General features: G+C 40.8%; 1 protein-coding gene across 3 annotated transcripts in view; it reads left to right on the top strand.

The window, feature by feature from the left end:
* The first annotated feature begins 2,126 nt into the window (after positions 1 to 2,126).
* The window catches only part of EVA1C (eva-1 homolog C), a 108,508-nt gene continuing 89,353 nt past the window's right edge, over positions 2,127 to 21,281 (top strand). For all 3 annotated transcript variants that reach the window (XM_077479986.1, XM_077479985.1, XM_077479984.1), the window contains exon 1: positions 2,127 to 2,447. In XM_077479986.1, coding sequence (XP_077336112.1) covers positions 2,345 to 2,447 — 103 coding nt within the window. In that variant the 5' untranslated portion in view covers positions 2,127 to 2,344. The remainder of the gene's footprint in view (positions 2,448 to 21,281) is intronic.

Here is a 21,281-nt window from a genome sequence, read left to right as displayed (position 1 = left end):
TGGATTTGCCTTTTGTAAATAACTCCCTGTTGTGTATTTAGTTATATGGCCATAGAGGATCCTAACTCATTAATTTCATTATGAAATCATAAAAAAAATCCTATAACCCAGTAGTTTCATTATCAGATTGTGTAGATCCCTACAACTCAATAATATTATTAGACCACTAAGAACCCTACAACAACTTATTTATGTGACTGTGTGGGATCCTATAATGTAGGACTTTCATTATCAGACTCTATAGAACCAGAAATTTCACTATCTGACCATTAGGACCAGAAATGTCATTATCAGACCATATAGAACTAAAAATTTCATTGTCAGACCATATATAACCAGAAATGTCCTTATCAGACCATATAGAACCAGAAATATCATTTTTATACCATATAGAACCAGTAATGTTATTATCAGACGATATAGAAACAGAAATATCATTATCTGACCATATAGAAGCAGATATTTCATTTGTAGAAAATATAGAACTGGAAATATCATTATCAGACCATACTGAAGCAGAAATGTCATTATCAGACCATATAGAACCAGAAATGTCATTATCAGACCATATAGAACCAGAAATTAAAATGTTAGACCATAAAGAACCAGTAATGTCATTATCAGACCACATAGAACTGGAAATATCATTATCAGACCATATAGAACCAGAAATATCATTATCAGACCATACTGAACCAGAAATGTCATTATCAGACCATATAGAACCAGAAATTAAAATTTTAGACCATAAAGAACCAGTAATGTCATTATCAGACCACATAGAACTGGAAATATCATTATCAGACCACATAGAACTGGAAATATCATTATCAGACCATATAGAAACAGAAATGTCATTATCGGACCACATAGAACCAGAAATATCATTATCTGACCACATAGAACCAGAAATATCATCAGACCACATAGAACCAGAAATGTCATTATTGGACCACATAGAACCAGAAATATCATTATCTGACCACATAGAACCAGAAATATCATCAGACCATATAGAACCAGAATTTTCATTATCAGACCGTATAGAACCAGAAATATCATTATCAGACCATATAGAACCAGAAATTATTTTTTTAGACAATATAGAACCAGTACTGTCATTATCAGACCACATAGAACTGTAAATATCATTATCCGACAACATAGAACCAGAAATGTCATTATTGGACCATACAGAAACAGAAACATAATTTTTAGACCATATAGAACCAGTCATGTCATTATCAGATCATATAGAAAAAGAAATATCATTATCAGACCATATAGAACCAGAAATTAAAATTTTAGACCATATAGAACCAGTACTGTCATTATCAGACCACATAGAACTGTAAATATCATTTTCAGACCATATAGAACCAGAAATGTCATTATCGGACCATATAGAACCAGAAATATCATTATCTGACCACATAGAACCAGAAATACCATTATCAGACCATATAGAACCAGAAATTAAAATTTTAGACCATATGGAACCAGTAATGTCACTATCAGATCACATAAAACTGGAAACATCATTATCTGACCATATAGAAACAGAAATTAAAATTTTAGACCATATAGAACTAGAAATATTATTATCAGACCATATAGAACCAATAATGTCATTATCAGACCACATAGAACCAGAAATGTCATTATCGGACTATATAGAACCAGAAATGTTATTATCGGACCATATAGAACCAGAAATATAATTATCAGACCATTAGAACAATACACTGAATTTCATTATTTGATCATAAAAAATCCAACAACCCAGTAACAATTTCATTAGCCGACCAATCCTTACAACTCAGTAATAACCATTGTCAGACCATGCAGATCCTATGTCAGTGTAATTTCATTATCTCACCATCTGACTCAGTAATGTCAGGATCACACTGTGTAGGGTCCTGTAATGTATGGGTTTATGATGATCATATAGGATCGTACAACACACTAAAGTCACTAATGTCAGTATCAGGGGATGGTAGAGCTGAGTGATATCCTCGGGATGACCAGTAGATGGCGGTAGCCGGCCATGCCCGGTGTGCGGACCGGAGTGTAGAAGTCGGAGGTGGGAAGGTTCTTGTGGGTCGGAATCCTCCACGTGCTGTAAGATGGGGGGAGGGGAGGGGCTGTGTATTGCACTGGTCTGGGTGAGGATGGCACTGCTGGCACTGGGAGCTGGATGGTGCCATTAATCCCACCACCCCGGTGCTGCGCTGAGCCATCCATAGACATACACACTGATCGCTCCGTCTATGAGGACCCCCATCACATCCCTGGGACTGCAATACTCAGGGGTCGGATCATGTGATTGTCCACACTGCCCACCATGGTCCGGACCGATGAGGGGGGACAGGTGGATCTGAGTACCATCCTCTGCTTCATCCTCATCACCTACACCACACACGTCTCCGCCCTGGCCGACTTCTCAGGTAGGTGGGTGTGGGGGGAACTTCCCATTACTTTATAGAACTTTCATCCTCCGGGCAAATGTGCAACTTTGTCTAGTCTGATAATGTTATTATAGGTTGTAGGTGATCCGCTTAACATTGTGTGTCCGACTGTCCGTGCATATACAGTATATATATATATATATATATATATATGACATTGCTACATAAAACATACATTTTTATGTGTGTATATATATATATATTTTTTTTTTCTTTATTTCATTTGCCTGTATAAAGATATATATATATATATATATATATATATATATATATATATATATATATATGCATATATGTGTGTGTGTGTTTGTGTGAAAAATATATATGTTTATTATTATTGTTTTTGTCATTGCTTTATTTTTTGAACAAATAGAGATATTTTCATATTTTCTTGGAGACACACTTCTACCTAAATGTAACATTCATGAACACATTTATAAAAGTTACAAAATGTATATATATTTAATATTATTCTTTAAAAAATAAATAAATATATATATATATATATATATATATATATATATATATTATATGAAAAAATATATTTATTATTATTGTTATTATTGTATTATTTTTTAGAACAAATAAATATATTTCTATTATTTATTTATTTTTTTGGAAACACACTGCTACCTAAATGTAACATTCATGAACACATATTTATAAAAGTTAAAAATTTTATATATATTTAATATTATTCTTAAAAAAAAAAATATATATATATATATATATATATATATATATATATATATATATATATATATGAAAAAATATATTTATTATTGTTATTATTGTATTTTTTTAGAACAAATAAAGATATTTCTATTATTAATTTTTTTGGAGACACACTGCTACCTAAATATAACATTCACTAAAGATCACGAGTGTCACGCTGATGGCATTGGGCTCAGTATAATGAAGGTATCACCAAATTGAAGGTCAATCATCCAAACCTCAAAGAACCCTTGGACACTTCTGGGGGAACCTGAGGACCCAGGCTTTGACTTTCTGATCTAGATGTTCCTCTTAGCTTTCCCCCATTAGTCTATGGTTCTGTGATAATCCTGAATGGTTGCAGTTGGTTGCACATGGAAGGAGGAATAATGAAAACCACTATGCCTTGTTTGCTTCTACTGCCAGGGACAAGTGATGGGAAGGTGCTGTGCCCCGTAGTGTACGGATACCAGCTCCTCAGACTGAACCACCCAGAAGGATTCCGCCCCCGTTGGTAGAGGCTTCTGTGCCAAGTCAGACTCCGGCTTCTAGAGCAGCTGCTGTCCATGAAAGTGCATAGGGCATGCTGGGCGCTGATGTTTCAGATCAGGACAGTCTAATTCAGCCTTTCTCAATCAGGGCACTATGCTATGGTGCCTATAATACTATAAGGGCTCATTCACACCAGGAGGTTTGCCCAACCGTGCATGCTTTTTTCTGCATTCCTGTGTGATGTGTTGTAGGGCAGCCCAATAATTTCATCTTGCAACAAAGGTGCAAGCACAGATGTTAGAATCGCTCTGCATCAAAACGCATGGCACCATGTATTGGCGGGTGAATGTGAGTGCAATTCCTAGAGGCATGTTGGTGGCATTTAAAATGAATGTGCAATTCCGCACACCTTCCCACATCACACCTGGTGTGAACAAGTCCTCAGCGTGTTCTGCTGATCAGAGTGGACAGCCTATCTTAGTTCTTCGGAGAAGCTTTATGAAAGAAAAACTGTTACAAGCTCCACATCCCTGTGGAGACCACTTGAACACTTTAAGGCCTGGTTTAGACTTTTGGTTGGTGGGGGGGGGGGGGGGAATGCACTGTTGAGCTGCGTCATTGCTGCTTGCCAGCCGCCCACTCTTAAAGTGGTTGTACACCCTGTAGAACCACTTTTACCTATGGGTAAGCCTATATTAAGACATACCTGTAGGTGCTGGAAATATCTCCTAAACCGTGAAGTACAAAAAGTCGATCGCCGATGACTATGGTGCATGCGCACTTTAGAAAGGGCACATAGTGCCCTTTCTAATAGGGGTCATGCCGCGACTGGCGGGAGTGACGTTACGTGACGTCACACGACTCCGGCCAGTCACAGAGCCGGAGTTCGTGGCCTCGGAAGAAAGAGGGGTTGAAGATGGAAATTCACTGCTAGTGGGGACATCGGTGACATCGCAGAGTTTGGTGTCAGGTAAGTGACACATAATGGGCTACTATGCGATGCATAGTAGCCCATTATGCTTTACCCTTTCAGGGAAATAAAGAGGAAGTAAAACACACCAAGACCCACCAGGATGCACTGGACCCCTGTTGTGAGTCACATGCCAAGATAGTGTGAACCCAGCCTAAAACATGCTTGTTATACTCACTGTGGAACCTAAGGTGTTAATTCTCTGCATTGTGTAAAAAGTCTGTTTGATCCTGTCTTCTCTGATCTTGCCCTTCTTCCACTGTCCCCAATCCATCTCCTTATAAGACAGAGGGGGTTATTTACTAAAGGCAAATCCACTTTGCACTACAAGTGCCACCTACAAGTGCAAAGTGCACTTGAAATTGCACTGAAAGTGCACTTGGAAGTGCAGTCGCTGTAGATCCGAGGGGGACATGCAAGGAAAATAAAAAAAAACAGCATTTCAGCTTGCACATGATTGGATTATAAAATCAGCAGAGCTTCCCCTCATTTCAGATCTTCCCCTCAGATTTACAGTGACTGCACTTCCATGTGCACTTTGCACTTGTATTTTGCACTTGTAGTGCAAAGTGGAGTTGCCGTTAGTAAATAACCCGAGTCTTTTAAGTCACTCTGCACATGCTCAGTTAGGTGTGTATTGCTCGAGAGTTGTTCATTTTTCTTTTCTTGGGAGGGGGCATGTGATCAGCACTGGGCCAATCAGCATTGTCCAGGCAAAGGGTCACGGTTGCTGCAGCCTGATAGGACAATCAGGGGAGAATGAAAACTCCTCCTACAAGCTTTAACCAGACACTGAGAGAATTCATAAGACTGCTATATACTGCTGATGAGAAAAGGTATTTAGCAGTTTATATTTACTAAAATAATTGCATTTCCATGTTCTGTGTACTGTGGGAGACCCGATATAGTGAATGCAGGGTCCTTTAGTAACACTTTAAGCTGCAATAGGCAGCGGATGGGAATGATTACATGCCGCGACTTTGATGCTTCACTTTGCGCACCGACATATAGTACTCGGCAGACAGTGAGCCCGCCAAACGCAACACATTCAAGTAAATGGGGAATTTCTGCATACGCCCAGCAACTGCGTACAATGCACACAGCTGCGGCTGGTTTGTCAGCGAAAATAGGGTTAAACAGGTGGCGAGAAGGCGTTGCATTGTTTCCTCACTGCCTGTCAGTAGCCTCTGAAGTGCGATCCAAAAGCAGATCGGGCTTTAGAGGCAATGGAGATTTAGACACACGCTTATATCTACCCTTACATCACTTTATGTAGCACGTCAGCGTGGTTTGCTTTGCTTTGAGTGCGCTCATTTGTTTTCAATGATTCCTCCATACCATCTTTTTTTACATCAAACTACAACATGACAAATGCAATCAAAAAACACACGCGTGGCTTTGTGATGTACTGAGTGGAATTGCATTTTGTTTTGTACATGTACACATTTTGGGGTGCTTTTGAAAATGAATCCTGCTAGACAAGGTGCACAGGTGGCTGTTGTATGATGTTGGTGCCTTTGTCTATACTCACTGACACTTTGCTTAAAACAGATCACACGTCTGATGATGAATGATACATTCATCATCAGACGTGTGATCTGCTTTGTGCAGAGTGTCAGTAAGTACTAACACTGGTATCTGTGATGAGATGGGCATGACTGCAGGCTTTTCCCTGGAGAGGCATGTCATTGGCAGAATTGAGTCAGAGCTGATTTGTGGTGGTCCCAGAAGTATATTCTCCTGTCACTTCCTATCATGTATTCACTTAGTACATCCCCTTTAACTGATACAGTAGAGTCCCTTCTTAAAGTTGAACTCCGGCCTTCCCTTCAGCCTTGCACAGTTGTACAGGATCCTCTCCTGTACTGAAATTGCTTACTCTGATTGTACTGCACACTGTGAGCTTCTCACAATGTGCCATTAGAAGCTGCAGCAAAACAGATAGAGTCTGCCTCATTTTCTGGCTAGAGGACATCCAGCATCATCTAGTGCCTTTCTTCTCACCCTTACCATCCCTTACCATCCCTTTCATTGTATTTTATCATGGAGGCTCATTAGTAAATGTGGGTAATACCTAGGGTGGTCTACATGCAAATACAGCTTACCTAAGAACCAGGTGCACAGGTGTATGGGGGATCCCTGCACGTGCGCAGATGTATGGGGAAACCCTGCACGTGCGCAGATGTATGGGGAAACCCTGCACGTGCACAGGTGTATGGGGAAACCATGCACATGCACAGGTGTATGGGGGATCCCGGCACACGCACAGGTGTATTGGGGATCCCTGCACATGCACAGGTGTATGGGGGATCCCTGCACATGCACAGGTGTATGGGGGAACCCTGCGCGTGCACAGGTGTATGGGGGAACCCTGTACGTGCACAGGTTTATGGGGAAACCCTGCGCATGCACAGGTGTATGGGGGAACCCTGCGCGTGCACAGGTGTATGGGTAAATCCTGCGTGTGCACAGGTGTATGGGGGGCACCCTGCGCGTGCACAGGTGTATGGGGAGCACCCTGCGCGTGCACAGGTGTATGGGGGGAACCCTGAGCGTGCACAGGTGTATGGGGGGAACCCTGAGCGTGCACAGGTGTATGGGGGGAACCCTGCGCGTGCACAGGTGTATGGGGGAACCCGGAAACCCTGCATGTGCACAGATGTGCCCCAGGACTGTCGGAATCTGAAGCACTGCAGCTCATCTGCACACGTGTGCAATTCTCCTTGGGAAGAATTGCGGAAATGTTGCTTTACAGCACAATACATTTCTTTTTTTCTTTTTTTTTTGTGGTTGTAAACCCTTACATATACTCAGTGAAGTGACTAGCTTCAGGTCATACACAGAGATCAAACAAATCCTCCTACTGTACATGAGTTGACCCCTGTTTATCTTCAGTTTTCTCTTCTCTACATCCATTCCAATTCAGAGTTTATACAGTTTGTCTGAACTTTCAGAAAATGGGGCCAGAGAGCTGAAGTTAAAGTGATTGTAAAACCTTCAGTATGTAGTCCCCCCCCCCCCCAATACTTACCCTGTGCCCGATTCCAATCCAGCGATGTGCAAACAGGCCAGCGATTGCTTTCTTGGGTCTCTGCCATTGGCTTCCACAGCTGTCAGTCACAGCCAATGAGGAGGGGGCGGAGCTGAATCCCGTTCTGTGTGTCCCATAGACACTCAGAGCGGGGCTCGGGAGCGAGCATGTACGAGTGCCCCTAAGAACAAGTGGCTTGCTCTGGGGGCACTGCTCAAGGAGAAGAAGCCAAGAGTGCTGGCGAGGGACCCGAGAAGAGGAGGATCGGGGCTGCTCTGTGCAAAACCATTACACAGAGTAGGTAAGTATAACATGTTTGTTATTTAAAATAAAAAAAGATGAGGAGAGCTTTGAGAGCTGATTGGTGGGAAGGGACACTTCCCCCTTCATATAACACACAGGAACAGAGCGGAGGCTGTTATTCACAGGCTATGTGCTGGAGCACCCTCCTCTGTCATCTTACCTCTTGGTTTCAGGAAAACTTATCAGAAATGACTCATGGAGATGGCAGATGAATGAAGCAGCAGACACAAATGACAGTTAGTGCTCTGGGCTGAGACAAGTACACACTATAGACGAATATGCTTTGTTCATATTTCATGTCTGAGGTTTACAACCACTTTAAAAAAAAAATCCAATGTAAAGAGAAGGAGGAGGCGGGGCAAGAGTAGATTTGTTTTAGAGGTGAAGCTTTGTTTAACCACTTGACCTCCAGTAGATTTACCCCCCTTCCTGACCAGGCCATTTTGCGATAGGGCACTGCATTACTTTAATTGACAATTTCATTGTCGTGCGACACTGTACCCAAATAAAATTTGACATTTTTTTCTCACAAATAGAGCTTTCTTTTGGTGGTAGTTGATCATTGCTGAATTTTTTTTATTTTTTGCCCTATAAACAAAAAAAAACCCGACAATTTAAAAAACAAAACAAAAAAACAATGTTTTTTACTTTCTGCTATAAAACATATCCAATAAAAATGTAAAAAATCTAATTTCTTCATCAGTTTAAGCCAATATGTATTCTGCTACATATTTTTGTAAAAATAAATCCCAATAAGCGTATATTGATTGGTTTGCGCAAAAGTTATATCGTCTACAAACTATGGGATATTTTTCTTTCATTCTTCTTTACTAGTAATGGCGGCGAACAGTGACTTATACAGGGACTGCAATATTGCCCTGGGCAATCGGACACCTAACTGACACTTTTGCCACTTTTTTTTGGGACCAGTGACACTATTACAGTGATCAGTGCTAAAAAATATGCACTGTCACTATACTAATGACACTGGCCAGGAAGAGGTTAAACAAGGGCAATCAAAGGGTTAAATGTGTACCTAGCCTGTGTTTTCTTACTGTGGGGGAGGTGCTTGTATTAGGGGAAGACATGGGTCCATGTTACTGCTTTGCAGGAACACAGGATCCATGTCTTCCCTCCTGAGAGAACGGCATTCTGCCTTGTTTACATAAAATAGACTGTGTTCTACCTCCTGTAAAAAATTATATATATATATATATATATATATATATATATATATATATATATATATTTTTTTTTTTTTTTTATTATTATAATATTATTATTATAATTATACAGGATTTATATAGTGCCAACAGTTTACACAGCACTTTACAATATAAAAAGAAGACCATACATTTATAATACAGTAAAATACAAGAGGATTAAGAGGGCTCTGCTCAGTAGAGCTTACAATCTAATAGGGTCGGGCAGCTGGTACAAAAGGTTGTAACTGTGGGGAATGAGGTGATGGAAGTTGTAGGAGATTAGTTGGAGACATGATAGGCTTCCCTGAAGAGATGAGTTTTCAGGGGTCACATGAAGGCAGCAAGAGTAGGGGAATCCAGACAGGTGGAGGTAGCAAGTTCCAGAGGATGGGAGAGGCTCTGGAGAAATCCTGGACACGAGCATGGGAGGAGGAGACGAGAGAGCTTGACAATATATATATATATATATATATATATATATTTTTTTTTAATTATTAATAATAATAATAATAATAATAATAATAATAAATATATATATTTATATATTCTATTAGATTGTAAGCTCTTCTGAGCAGGGCCCTCTTAATCCTTTTGTATTTTATTGTATTGTAACTGCATTGTCTCCTTTTATATTGTAAAGTACTGTGTAAATTGTTGGTGCTATATAAATCCTGAATAATAATAATAATAATATATATATGATCCAGCATACAGCGGCCGCCCTGTAGCAGTAAAATTGCTGTAGGGCGGTCGCTAAGTGATTACGCTGGCTGTACACCAGTTAAGCTGTATTGTAACATTTGCACAAATATTCTGAGCATTCGATGTTACCATTATGGACTAGACAAATTTCCTATGAAAACCCTGAACATTTTTATTCGATTGTCATGCCATTGTTTTGAATTCTAACTTCAGTTTTCCAATGCAAATATGCATTGCAATCAATAAGTAAAAAATGTTTTTCCTCAATGAAAATCATATTCACAATTTTGTTCGTTCAAGACATTTTTTTCCATCCTCCTCGATTTTCTATAATACTATGGCCAAAAACGATTATCAGTTTGACTGAGCATTAGAGACACTTGGCATCAACACTGGTCAGGGTACTATTCGTATCTACATGCACCTCTTTGAAGTTAATCTTGTATTTGTATAGGCACATGTCCTGCAACCGTGCCGACTTCCAAAAATGTCTCTTCTTTAGGATGTCAGGACTTGGCGGGGGATTATTATGGGGAATTCTTTCTTGGGTCATTGGGTTTTCCGCTCGGTGTAATCTGTATGATCAGGACCTCTTCTTTAGCTGTCCCTCGGCCTGTGTGCTGATCTCGCTCTGTGCACACCAAGGTTTTCTCTAATCTCCTCCACACCTGCTGCGAGGGAATGCATAAAACAACATTACGTTTGCCCTCCATGGCCTTCCCTCTCCTGACTATTTACAAGTTCTCACACTAACAGCCTGCTGCCGGGAGGAAAGGTTACACATGGACTTCTGCGCATTTCTTCCTTTTTATTCGTAATTTTTCAAAACTTCTGCATAATAAGGATGCAATGCCGCTTCCTAGACTAATTGATCCATGACTTAGCTAAAAGAAAATAATTCTGTGTACTTTAGTCTTCCATGGGGGGCCCACTTATGAAAAAAAAGGAGCAAAGGAATTACGTGTGACCCTTTAATAGTATAGTTTAAAGGGCAGTGGCGCTTAGAAATCTGTAACAGCCAATCAAAAACTGATGATATCAATGGCAAGATTCCACTGATTCTTGTTTGGCCATCTATGACTACTTTTGACAAACACGTGGTTATATTATGCTTATAATATTATGATGAGCTAATCCAAAAAACTATTAAGTGGATAGTTTGTAATTGTCTTCTTAGATAATAGAAGATATGATAAGATAAGCCAGTGGTCTCCAAACTGTGGCCTGCAGGCTGATTGTGGCCATTTCATTCGGCCCTTGGGACACCATTCCATCCACTGAAACCAATGATTGGGGAACTATTTTTTTCACTTACACCAGTGATAGGACATCATTCCTCCCAAAGTCACCAGTGATGGGGTGCCTTTTAAAGGTGCACCGTATGGAAATTTTGGTGCCGAACCAAAAATTCCGGCTGCATTTGCCTGAAAAAATAAATAAATTATATATATATATATATATATATATATATATATATATATATGTGTATATATATAGATAGATAGAGATATAAATAAATAAATATATATATATATATATATATATATAGATAGATATATATATATAGATATATTTTTATATAATTGTATTCAACTTTTTAATTAACATCATTCATTTCAATGAATATTAGTTTTTTTGACAGTTAATATTGGCATCTTCATAGGGCAAGAAAAGCTCAAGAAAAATTCATCCCTTTAAATTCTGTGTATGTCTTCACACTGGTCCATTAGTGATATTAAAAATCTTGCTTACTGCATTTTTGCTTAGTTAAGAAAACTGCACCAAAAACGCACCACCCGATTGAAATGCATCAATAACACACCCGTGTTACGTTTTTGATGCGTTTTTGTAGTCACATAAACATCAACACAAGCACAGTAAAATTGCGGTAAAAGTGTGGCAAAATTGTATGCGTTTTCGGTGCCATTATTGACACTTTTTTCTCTTATCGGCAAAATGCCGATAACACCATTTTCCCATGATATGTTTCGGCCGCTGAAATTGCGGTGCATCTCTAGTGCTTTTCCTTTGACTGACACCATTCCTCTCACCGACACCAAAAATGAAGTGCTATTCCTTTCAACAACACCAACAATATGGGAAAATTATTCCCACTGACACCAGTGTTGGGGTACTTTTCCTTCCACTGACACCAACAATGGGTGATAATTCCTCCAACTGATATCAACAATGGAGGATTATTCCTCACCCTGATACAAACAATGGGGCAATATTCCTCTCACTAAAACCAATTATGGGGCATTATTTCCCTCACTGATGTTGGGGCATTTTCTACTCCCACTGGCCACAGTCTGACCCCTCTTTAGCCTGATGGACAGTAAACTGGTCTTTTGTTTCGAAAGTTTGGAGACCCCTGCTAAAAGTGAATGCCCCCAATTTATATGAGTAGCTGAGTTTTCCCAATTCTGCCCACTCTACACTTATCTGTATATGCCTGAAGAGGCAGAGATAGATTTCCATGGCACAGAATGATACCTTCATAACAATGAAACTTCCTGGGCCTTCAGTTAGTTGTTGGTGTCAGTTCATGGTGCCTGGCTGCCCAATTTGCACGTTACCAAAATATCACAGAAAAATTGGGGTGGCACATTGCTAAAGATTAAAATGCAGTGCCCTGAGTATGTGACTTGCCTTGCAGGACATGGGGACCGTAAGTAGATTGTCCTGCAGAAATAAAGACAGCAATTTATACCCTCACTCCTTCCATGGTCCCTGATTCTCTCAGCAATGTTCCCACGACCATGCTTGGTTACGGCCTGTGCTGTGAATCAATAAAAAAAAAATCACATACTGAATAAAATTTATTATTACCCACATATAGTTATCAGAATGCAATATGTTTCATAACAGTGGTCATTTAATTAATAAACCATAGTGGCGCCTGACATTTCCATTTATTAGCATAAACAAGGTAACTACCACCTCATAGAGCCTCATAGAGCCCAGCGCTAAGCTACCCTAATAGTAATTTATATGTGAAGGATCCAAAGATACTAGTGGCACCCCAGATGTTTTGGAACTACATTTCCCATGATGCTCATGTACTCTGCAGTCTAGGTGAGAATGATGGGAAATGTAGTTCCAAAACATCTGGGATACCAAGGTTCGCCATAACTGTACTAGTGCAAATAAACAGATAGTAAATATTTCAAAAAGATACAATGTCCATGCACATTAGTGTCCACACAAGATAAACAATACAAAGTGTCCGTGGTATTAAATGACTGACGACCAGTGTTAAAACACCCAGTGTCTATCCACTTGATAAAAACAGATCCAATCTCGTTTGATTGGATCTGTTTTCTTCAAGTGGATAGACACTGGGTTGTCAGTCATTCGTTACAATAAACCATGTTCTTTAAGACAACACTCACATTTCAACATGTGTCACTAATCACTGCAACGGCATGGAACGCTTGTGTAGTTGGCTTCTAACCCACAAGAAACTAGTAAAGGGCTAATTGGTTGTATTTGTCTCCCAGGCCAAAGGTTCCCAGTCTTACTTTGATCTGGTCTATGTGACCCATGTGCCAAATGCTCTCTGGCAAACAAAATAAATGTGTACAGCAATGTCAAAGCCAACATGCGTTGAAGGCAGTGTTAGTTTTGGAGCATAAAGTATACCAAATATGTTTCCAGGTGATTGTTTTTTGAGGTAAAAGGACCACATGGCTGGTGTAGGTGTATTTAGCTGGTGAATAAAAGGTTTTCTAGTTTCAAATTTTGTTAGCTTATTTGGCTGGTGAGGGAAGGTTTTCCAGGCCCCACTGTTGTTGCCTTATTTGTCTGGTGAGGTAAAGGTGGTCCAAGCCATACTGTCATTGACCCACTTGGATAGAGAGGAAAATATATTGCAGGCCCCACTGTTGTTGGCTCATTTGGTTGGAGAGGGTAAGGTGTTTCAAGCCTCAGTGCTTACTTGACTGATGAGGAAAAGGTGTTCCAGGTCCTTCTGTTGTCAACTCACCTGTCGGGACAGGGAAAGTTGATCTAGGCCCCACTGTTGTCAGCTTACTTGGCTAATAAGGGAAAAATATTCAAGACCCCACTGTTCTTCACTTATATGGCTAGAGAGGGGAAGGTTTTCCAGGCCCTACTGTCATTGACTGACTTGGATATAGAGGAAAATATATTCCAGGCCCCACTGTTGTCGGCTAAAGCCCCGTACACACAGGGCAAATGCTGGCTGGCATCGGCCGGTTAAAACAAAAAGTCTGATATTCGGCTCGTGTGTATGGCACCCTATCTCACAGAAGCCAGCTTCTGAAGGAGGAGCATGCTGGAAAACCAGCCGCCGACCGGCTCCCGATCAGCACTCTCAGCCAATGGTGGAGAGCCCTGATTGGAATGCTCTGGCGGGTGGGGGGCGCTCCCCTTTCAGAACACAACAGCTCAGCGGGCTCAGACCGCAACTGACAGGTTTTTTTTGTTCAACCCGCTGGATTGAATGGAAAAAAATTAATAGTGTGTATCAGGCTTAACTTGGTTGGCAGGGGAATGGTGTTTCTGGCCCCACTGTTCTTCAATTATTTGGCTGATGAGGGAAAGGTGTTCCTGACCCTACTGTCATTGACTGATTTGGATAGAGAGGAAAACATATTGCAGGCCTCACTGTTGTTGGCTTACTTGACTGGTGAGGGAAAGATGTTCCAGGCCCTACTGTTGCCAGCATACTTACTGGAGAGTGTAAGTTGTTCTAGGCCCCACTGAGGGAAAGGTGTTCCTGACCCTACAGTCATTGACTGACTTGGATAGAGAGGAAATCATATTGCAGGCCCCACTGTTGTTGGCTCACTTGGCTGACGAGGGAAAAATGTTCCAGGCTCCATTGTTCTTCACTCATTTGGCAGTGAGAGAAAGGTGTTCCAGGCCCTGCAGTCATTTGCTCACTTGGAGAGAGAGTTCAAAGATATTCCAGGCCCAACTGTGGTCGGTTCACTTGGTTGCAAAGGAAAAGGTTTTCCAGATCTCTCTGTTGTTGGCCTTTTTGCCTGGTGAGGGAAAGGTGTTCCATGCCCTGGTGTTCTTGGCTCATTTGGCTCTTTGAGGGAAATGTGTTTCAGACCCTATTGTTGCCTGCTCACTTGGCTGGTGAGGGAAACGTGTTCCAGGCCATACTGTTGTCAGGCCACTTGGATGGTGTGGGAAAGGTGAAGGTCCCATATTTGTCAGCTCTATGTGTTATCTATTAAAGTTAATGTGCATAGCATCTTAAATCATATCATAAACTGCATATAGCATTAAATGTGTGCCCCACAGTGAAATGACTCCCAATTTAACAAGTTTTTTTTTTTATTGGCAACACGCATGTCACAACACTTCACTGAAGTTATATAATGAGATTATACCTGCTGGCAGCAAAGTAAACTTTAATTTCTCAGAATTCTGCCACTTTTTTGCCTGTGAGAGACAAGAAAGGCTTATTACAAAGTGTTGCCAACTAAGTTCAGTTAAACTTCACTATCTTCAAGGGTCTTCATCTTCACTATAGCATTACCTGTATACAGAAGAATGTAAATAACAGAAGTGATTGTGCTCTTCTTTTTAATTTATGCTATATGGTCAAAAGTACTTGGGTACTCCAACAAATTCTTGAGTTCAGGTGCACAAAGCAAGCTCCATAAAGGTATAGTTCAATGAGTCTGGTGTGGAGGAACTGAAGTGGTCTGCACAGAGCCCTGACCTCAACCCAACTTTGAATTAAATTGGAATGCTGATTGCGGGCCAGGGCTTCCCATCTAATATCAGTGCCTGGCCATTGTCAGTACCTGATATCTTCATATCAATGTCCATGGTTTTAGAATAGGATGTCCAAAAAGCTTATATAGTGTGTCAGACAGGCTCAGACTGGGAGAGGGAATGGCAGGACTGGCAGCCAATACATGCAAATGTATTGATAAGGAACATGCTGACAGAAGAAAAGAACAAGAAAGATGGCCTCATCAGCCTGCTGCTGCTCTTTCAATGTCCAATCAGCCTTGCTAGGGGTGGGGAAAGGATATCTCCTGTATCCTTTTGTAAGTGGTGTCATTCATCTTACTGTGCTGTGTGAGAAGGCTGTGTGAATCTCAAGACTGGATTAACAGAAATACAAACCTAGGCAGTTAAAACAGTTCCCCAGTATATGTACCATATTTATCGGCATATAACACACACTTTTTTCCCCCTTAAAATCAGGGGGAAATCGTGGGGGCGTGTTATATGCCGATCTCCGCTGACTGTAAGCGGAGATGAGCGAGCGCCGCCGACATACAGAAAGCCGAGTGTATTCGGCTAGACCCGACTCCTCCCGCAGTCTAGCCGAATACACTCGGGCTTGTGTATGTCGGCGGCGCTCGCTCATCTCCACTCAGTCAGCGGAGATCGGCGCCAATTTTAAATAATCAGCAGCTGGGCAAGGCTGCAAAGACACTAGGCAAGGCTGCAAAGACACTGGGCAAACTGCAAAGGCACTGGGCAAGGCTGCAGATGGACACTGGGCAAGGCTGCAGATGGATGGGCAAGGCTGCAGATGGACACTAATAAGGCTGCATTGATGGGCATTTAAATGTAATTTTTTTTCCTTAAACGTTCTTCCTAAAAAAAAATTCCTTAAAATGCCCTTCTAAACTTGGGGTGCGTGTTATACGGCGGCACGTGTTATACGCCGATAAATACGGTATTTAGCTTCATATTTAGCTGTTTGCCTGGAGTTTACTGTGAACTATAACAGATGCAGTAAGTAGTTAGCCAAAAAAGTGTTTGACACAAGAAGTTCTTGGTTTTTTTATAGCTCAAAAGAAGTCGGCCTCCACAGGTCACTGTAACACGAGCCTTAAAAGCATCTAGTAAAGTAATAACAATTTGTTGTACCTAATTGAGTGTGGTTAATGGCCTTCTATAAGGAAACGTTAACAGCAGACAGATTAGTGTACATTGAATTGATGGCATACCACGAGATGCATGGCTGGATTTTGAGCCAAGAGATAAATGAGTTCGGACCCAGGACTTGTACAATAGATTGCCTGTAGAAAATAAATACTTCTCCATTACAGCTTCACTCACCATGGACTTGGAGGGGAGGATTAGGAAGGTGAGTGGAATCCAGAGGGGAAAACTGTCAAGGCTTATGCTAGCGAGAAGACTGTAAATACCTTTTTACAGAAAAGATTCGATTTAACGTAGATCTATAGGCAAAACCTTTTTTTTTCATTTTGGATAGAGCAAGGGAGGGTTATAATCCCTGTCAGATTTTTAAAAAAATGTTTGCCATCTGTGTCCCATTGTATAGATTTCGCTTCACTTCCTGTCCCATAACCAAACAGGAAATTAGAGGAAATCCCTGCAAATTAAGGGAATTCATTGGGAACCCCCAGGTCACCAGAACTAGTGTCCCCATTGAAAGATATCACCTCTGTTACTTTTCTGGGGACAACCCAAAATTTGGAATTTTATTTTACCTTCACTTTCAGTGATAATGGTAAACAGGACAAATGGAAAGGGGGAATCTCCCTAATGGGGGCACAGACAGGTGTTGCCTTTAGTTATACTTTAAGGTGGTTGTAAAGGCACAGGGTTTTTTACCTTCATCCGTCAGGGTGCTGCGCTGATAAACAATCAGCAAATACCTCCCCTGTCAGGAGAGCAGCCGATCGGCTGTCCTCTACTCACATCTGTTATGAATATTTTTTTCTTTCGTTTTGGATGGAGTGGATAGTGATTAGAACCCCCATTACGAATATTCAACCTATAGTTCTACTTTAACTGTAAGTGGTGTCACCCACCTTGTCATGGCATGTGAGGGGGATGGTGAATTTCAGAACAAAATGGACAGAAATACAAATCCATCACCAGGTAAAATACCTCCCCCACATACTTTCCTTCTATTATTATCTATGAATTTTTATTGCATCCTTCCTCATAGCATACAAGTAAAAAAAAAAAAAAAAAAAACACACAAGAATAAAGTACAGATTAAACACATAAGGTTCCAAATCAGAACCAACTACAGAAACTATCCAAACCATAAGGATGGAAAAGGGATATCACATAAATGGAAGTTACAATTCCACGTAGCATAAGGAGTAATAATAAAGGTCTAAATGCTATAAAGTTGAAGTATCCTCAAAGAGGGACCACAGGCTAACCCCCCCAAGATTTCCACATACTGTAGGTACAGTATAGATTCCACTAAAAAAGACAGGGACTAGAGAGGCAAATGCTAATTGGACTTATTTTTCAACTTTTAACAAAAAAGAAAATTGAAAATGTAAACAAAAAAACACCCTGATTCGAGGAAAGACCCCTGATAATTGGGGGAAGAAAAAAGGGGGTGGGGGATTTGGAGGGGGAATAGGAAGAGAAGCCGGAGTACACTGACCAAAATGAGGACAGAACCCGGAGGCAATCAGATGTACCAAAACTGTCTCTCTGCGAGTCCTCTCCCTTAGTCCTAGGAGAACTGGAAGTCATGCCAACAAAACCCTGTTTTACAGAACTGCTCTTGTTTGCGTTTCAGTGATCATTGCCTTCTTCTCCAGCAATTGCCTCCCATCACTAAATCTTTACTAACCACCACTGTTGAAGGAGATAAATATGCACCTTCTGGGGTTGGGGAAGGTTTCTACCAAGTTGATGAATTTTCCCCTTAAGTCTGGTACACACTAGAAGTTTTTCTTTTTTGTTCAAACCCAGATGGCTGAATGGAAAAAAAACAACTGAAAAGCTCAGGAGGAGCTGCTGTACTAACAATGCAATGTTAGTACAGCACTCTCCCCTGCTGAATTATTGTGTTCTGACTGTTCTGAGTGCTCTCAGCCATTGCTGATCGGGCAGACCTTTTTTTGGTCATACCCCTTCTTCAGAAGTGTGTCGAATAGCCGGCTTTTGTCGGACCGGCTGCAGTCTACACAGGCCAAACGTTGTCTGGTTTATATTGGCCGATACCTTCCCAATAATCAGCCCGTGTGTATGGCCCTTTAGGATTTATTCATCACCGTTCTTTTAACTTGCACTGTACCTTGGTGCAATGTGTTTTTAACATGCATTGCTGTGTATTTTCTAAACACTTATTTAAATTAATTTTTTTTTATTTTTTTTTTACTTTATGCTGTTGACACTGCAACATGTTGTGGCACATAATGTTGCATTGGATTTTGCTTCACAAAATTGCAATGTTTTTTTTTCCTCAGCACACGCTGAACTGAACTAATAGGATGTAAGGCAAGTTGCTCTGTTGTTGCCTTGGGATTCTGTTGGGCAACGCAGCCAAGTACAGCCCAAAACTGCTGGTGTGAAGGAGTCCTTATCCGCTTCCTGACCGCCTCATGCAGATATACTGCGGCAGAAGGGCATGTACAGGTAGAATCACGTACCTGTGCGTTGCGCTTTAAGAGGCAGCTTGCGCGCACACGCTGCCAGGAGCTCCGTGAGTGTGATCGCGAATAACCACGATCGTCTCACGGAGAGGAAGAACGGGGAAATGCTGATGTAAGCAAGCATTTCCCCGTTCTGCCTAATGATACTGTCACTCATCACAGCTCCCTGTAATCGGGAGCGATGATCAGCGTTGTGTCACACGTAGCCTCTCCCCCCTACAGTTAGAATCACTCCCTAGGACACACTTAACCCCTACAGCGCCACCTAGTGGTTAACCCCTTCACTGCCGGTCACATTTACTTGATTTTTAATTGCACTGATCTCTGTATAAATGTGAGTGGTCCCAAAATCAGGCCAAAAGTGTCCGATCTGTCTGCCATAATGTCGCAGTCATGATAAAAATCGCTGATCGCTGCCATTACTAATAAAAAAAATATATTAATAAAAATGCCATAAACTATCCCCTATTTTGTAAGCGCTATAACTTTTGCGCAAACCAATCAATAAATGCTTATTGCGATTTTTTTTTTTACCAATATATTTTTTGGGGATATTTATTATAGCAAAAATTTAAAAATAATGCGTTTTTTTTTCAAAACTGATGCTATTTTTGTGTTTCTAGCGAAAAAAAATAAAACCGTAGAGGTGATCAAATATCACCAAAAGAAAGCTCTATTTGTGGGGAAAAAAAGACATCAATTTTGTTTGGGAGCCACGTCGCACGACCGCGCAATTGTCAGTTAAAGCAATGCATTGCCAAATCACAAAATAGGTGCTCTGGTCTAGGGCCGAAACAACTAATTGATTTAATCGACAACTAATCGATTATGAAATTAATCAATTACTATTTTCATAATCGATTAATCGGCTACTAACATAATGGGGTTAAAAAAAAATGAAATTGGCTCTTTATAGTACAAAAAGAGCAAATCGCTACTGTAAATATTACTTTCACTGTCCCATAGTAAAAAATGAACCCCTTACAGTAGCGATTATTTGCTCTTTTTGTACTCATTTTAGTTTTTTTTAACCCCATTATGTTACTAAACATCTCAGGCCTGGGTCACACCTCTGTGTTTTTTGGTGCTTTTTGCAGAAACGGACTACAGTTCATTTACATGGTGTCCTATGGGACACGTTCACATCCATGATTTTTTTCAGCTGCTGTATATTTGCAAAAGACAAGGACTTTTTTTAACGCAAAACGGTGCTATTTTGTTTTTTGGGTTTAATATACTTCAATGGAGAAGCTTTGCATGTAATTTTTTAATCTGCCCAACAAAAAATTGGCCAAAAAAAAATGCAAATTGCAGGAAAAAAAGTGGTTGTAAATCCTTACAACACACTTTGACCTACAGGTAAGCCTAGATTAAGGCTTACCTGTAGGTCCAAGAAATATCTCCTAAACCTATACGGTTTAGGAGATATTTGCCCGAAGACAGGCATGCGCCGTAGACAGCGGCGCGCAGGTGCACTGAGCGCGGCACCGTCAACGACAGAGATGCCGCGTGTGTCGGCTCCCGTGCGCATGCGCGGGAGTGACGTCATCGCGGCTTCGCCAAATGACAGCGGCGGAGCTGCGAGACCCCACCGAGAAGATGGATGCGCCGGACTACAGGGGACAGCGGTGACTTCGCTGGCTCCTGTGTCAGGTAAGTGACACATAATGGACTACTATGCGATGCATAGTAGTCCATTATGCTTTACCTTTGCAGGGAATGAAAGAGGAAGTAAACTCATCAGGGTTTACTTCCTCTTTAACTGATTAATCGATTAATCGAAACAATAATCGGCCAACTAATCGATGATGAAAATAATCGTTAGTTGCAGCCCTACTCTGGTCTTTGGCCAGCCAAATGGTCCAGAGCTTAAGTGGTTAAAATATGTCTTATATTTTTGCCTGGAGTACACCTTTAAAAATATGGCATACAATCCTCATAATAATTGGTACACAAAGCACAGTTGTCAGCATGCTGTATGTGTTTATGTTGTCATTAGGATCCATGCTGGTCATTTCT

The sequence above is a fragment of the Lithobates pipiens genome, unplaced genomic scaffold (genome assembly GCF_037356315.1).
Source record: "Lithobates pipiens isolate NorthernLeopardFrog02 unplaced genomic scaffold, aLitPip1_a1.2 Scaffold_16, whole genome shotgun sequence".
Lineage (NCBI taxonomy): Eukaryota > Metazoa > Chordata > Amphibia > Anura > Ranidae > Lithobates > Lithobates pipiens.
Note: the sequence above shows the minus strand (reverse complement) of the source record. Positions and strands in the feature narration are given on the sequence as shown.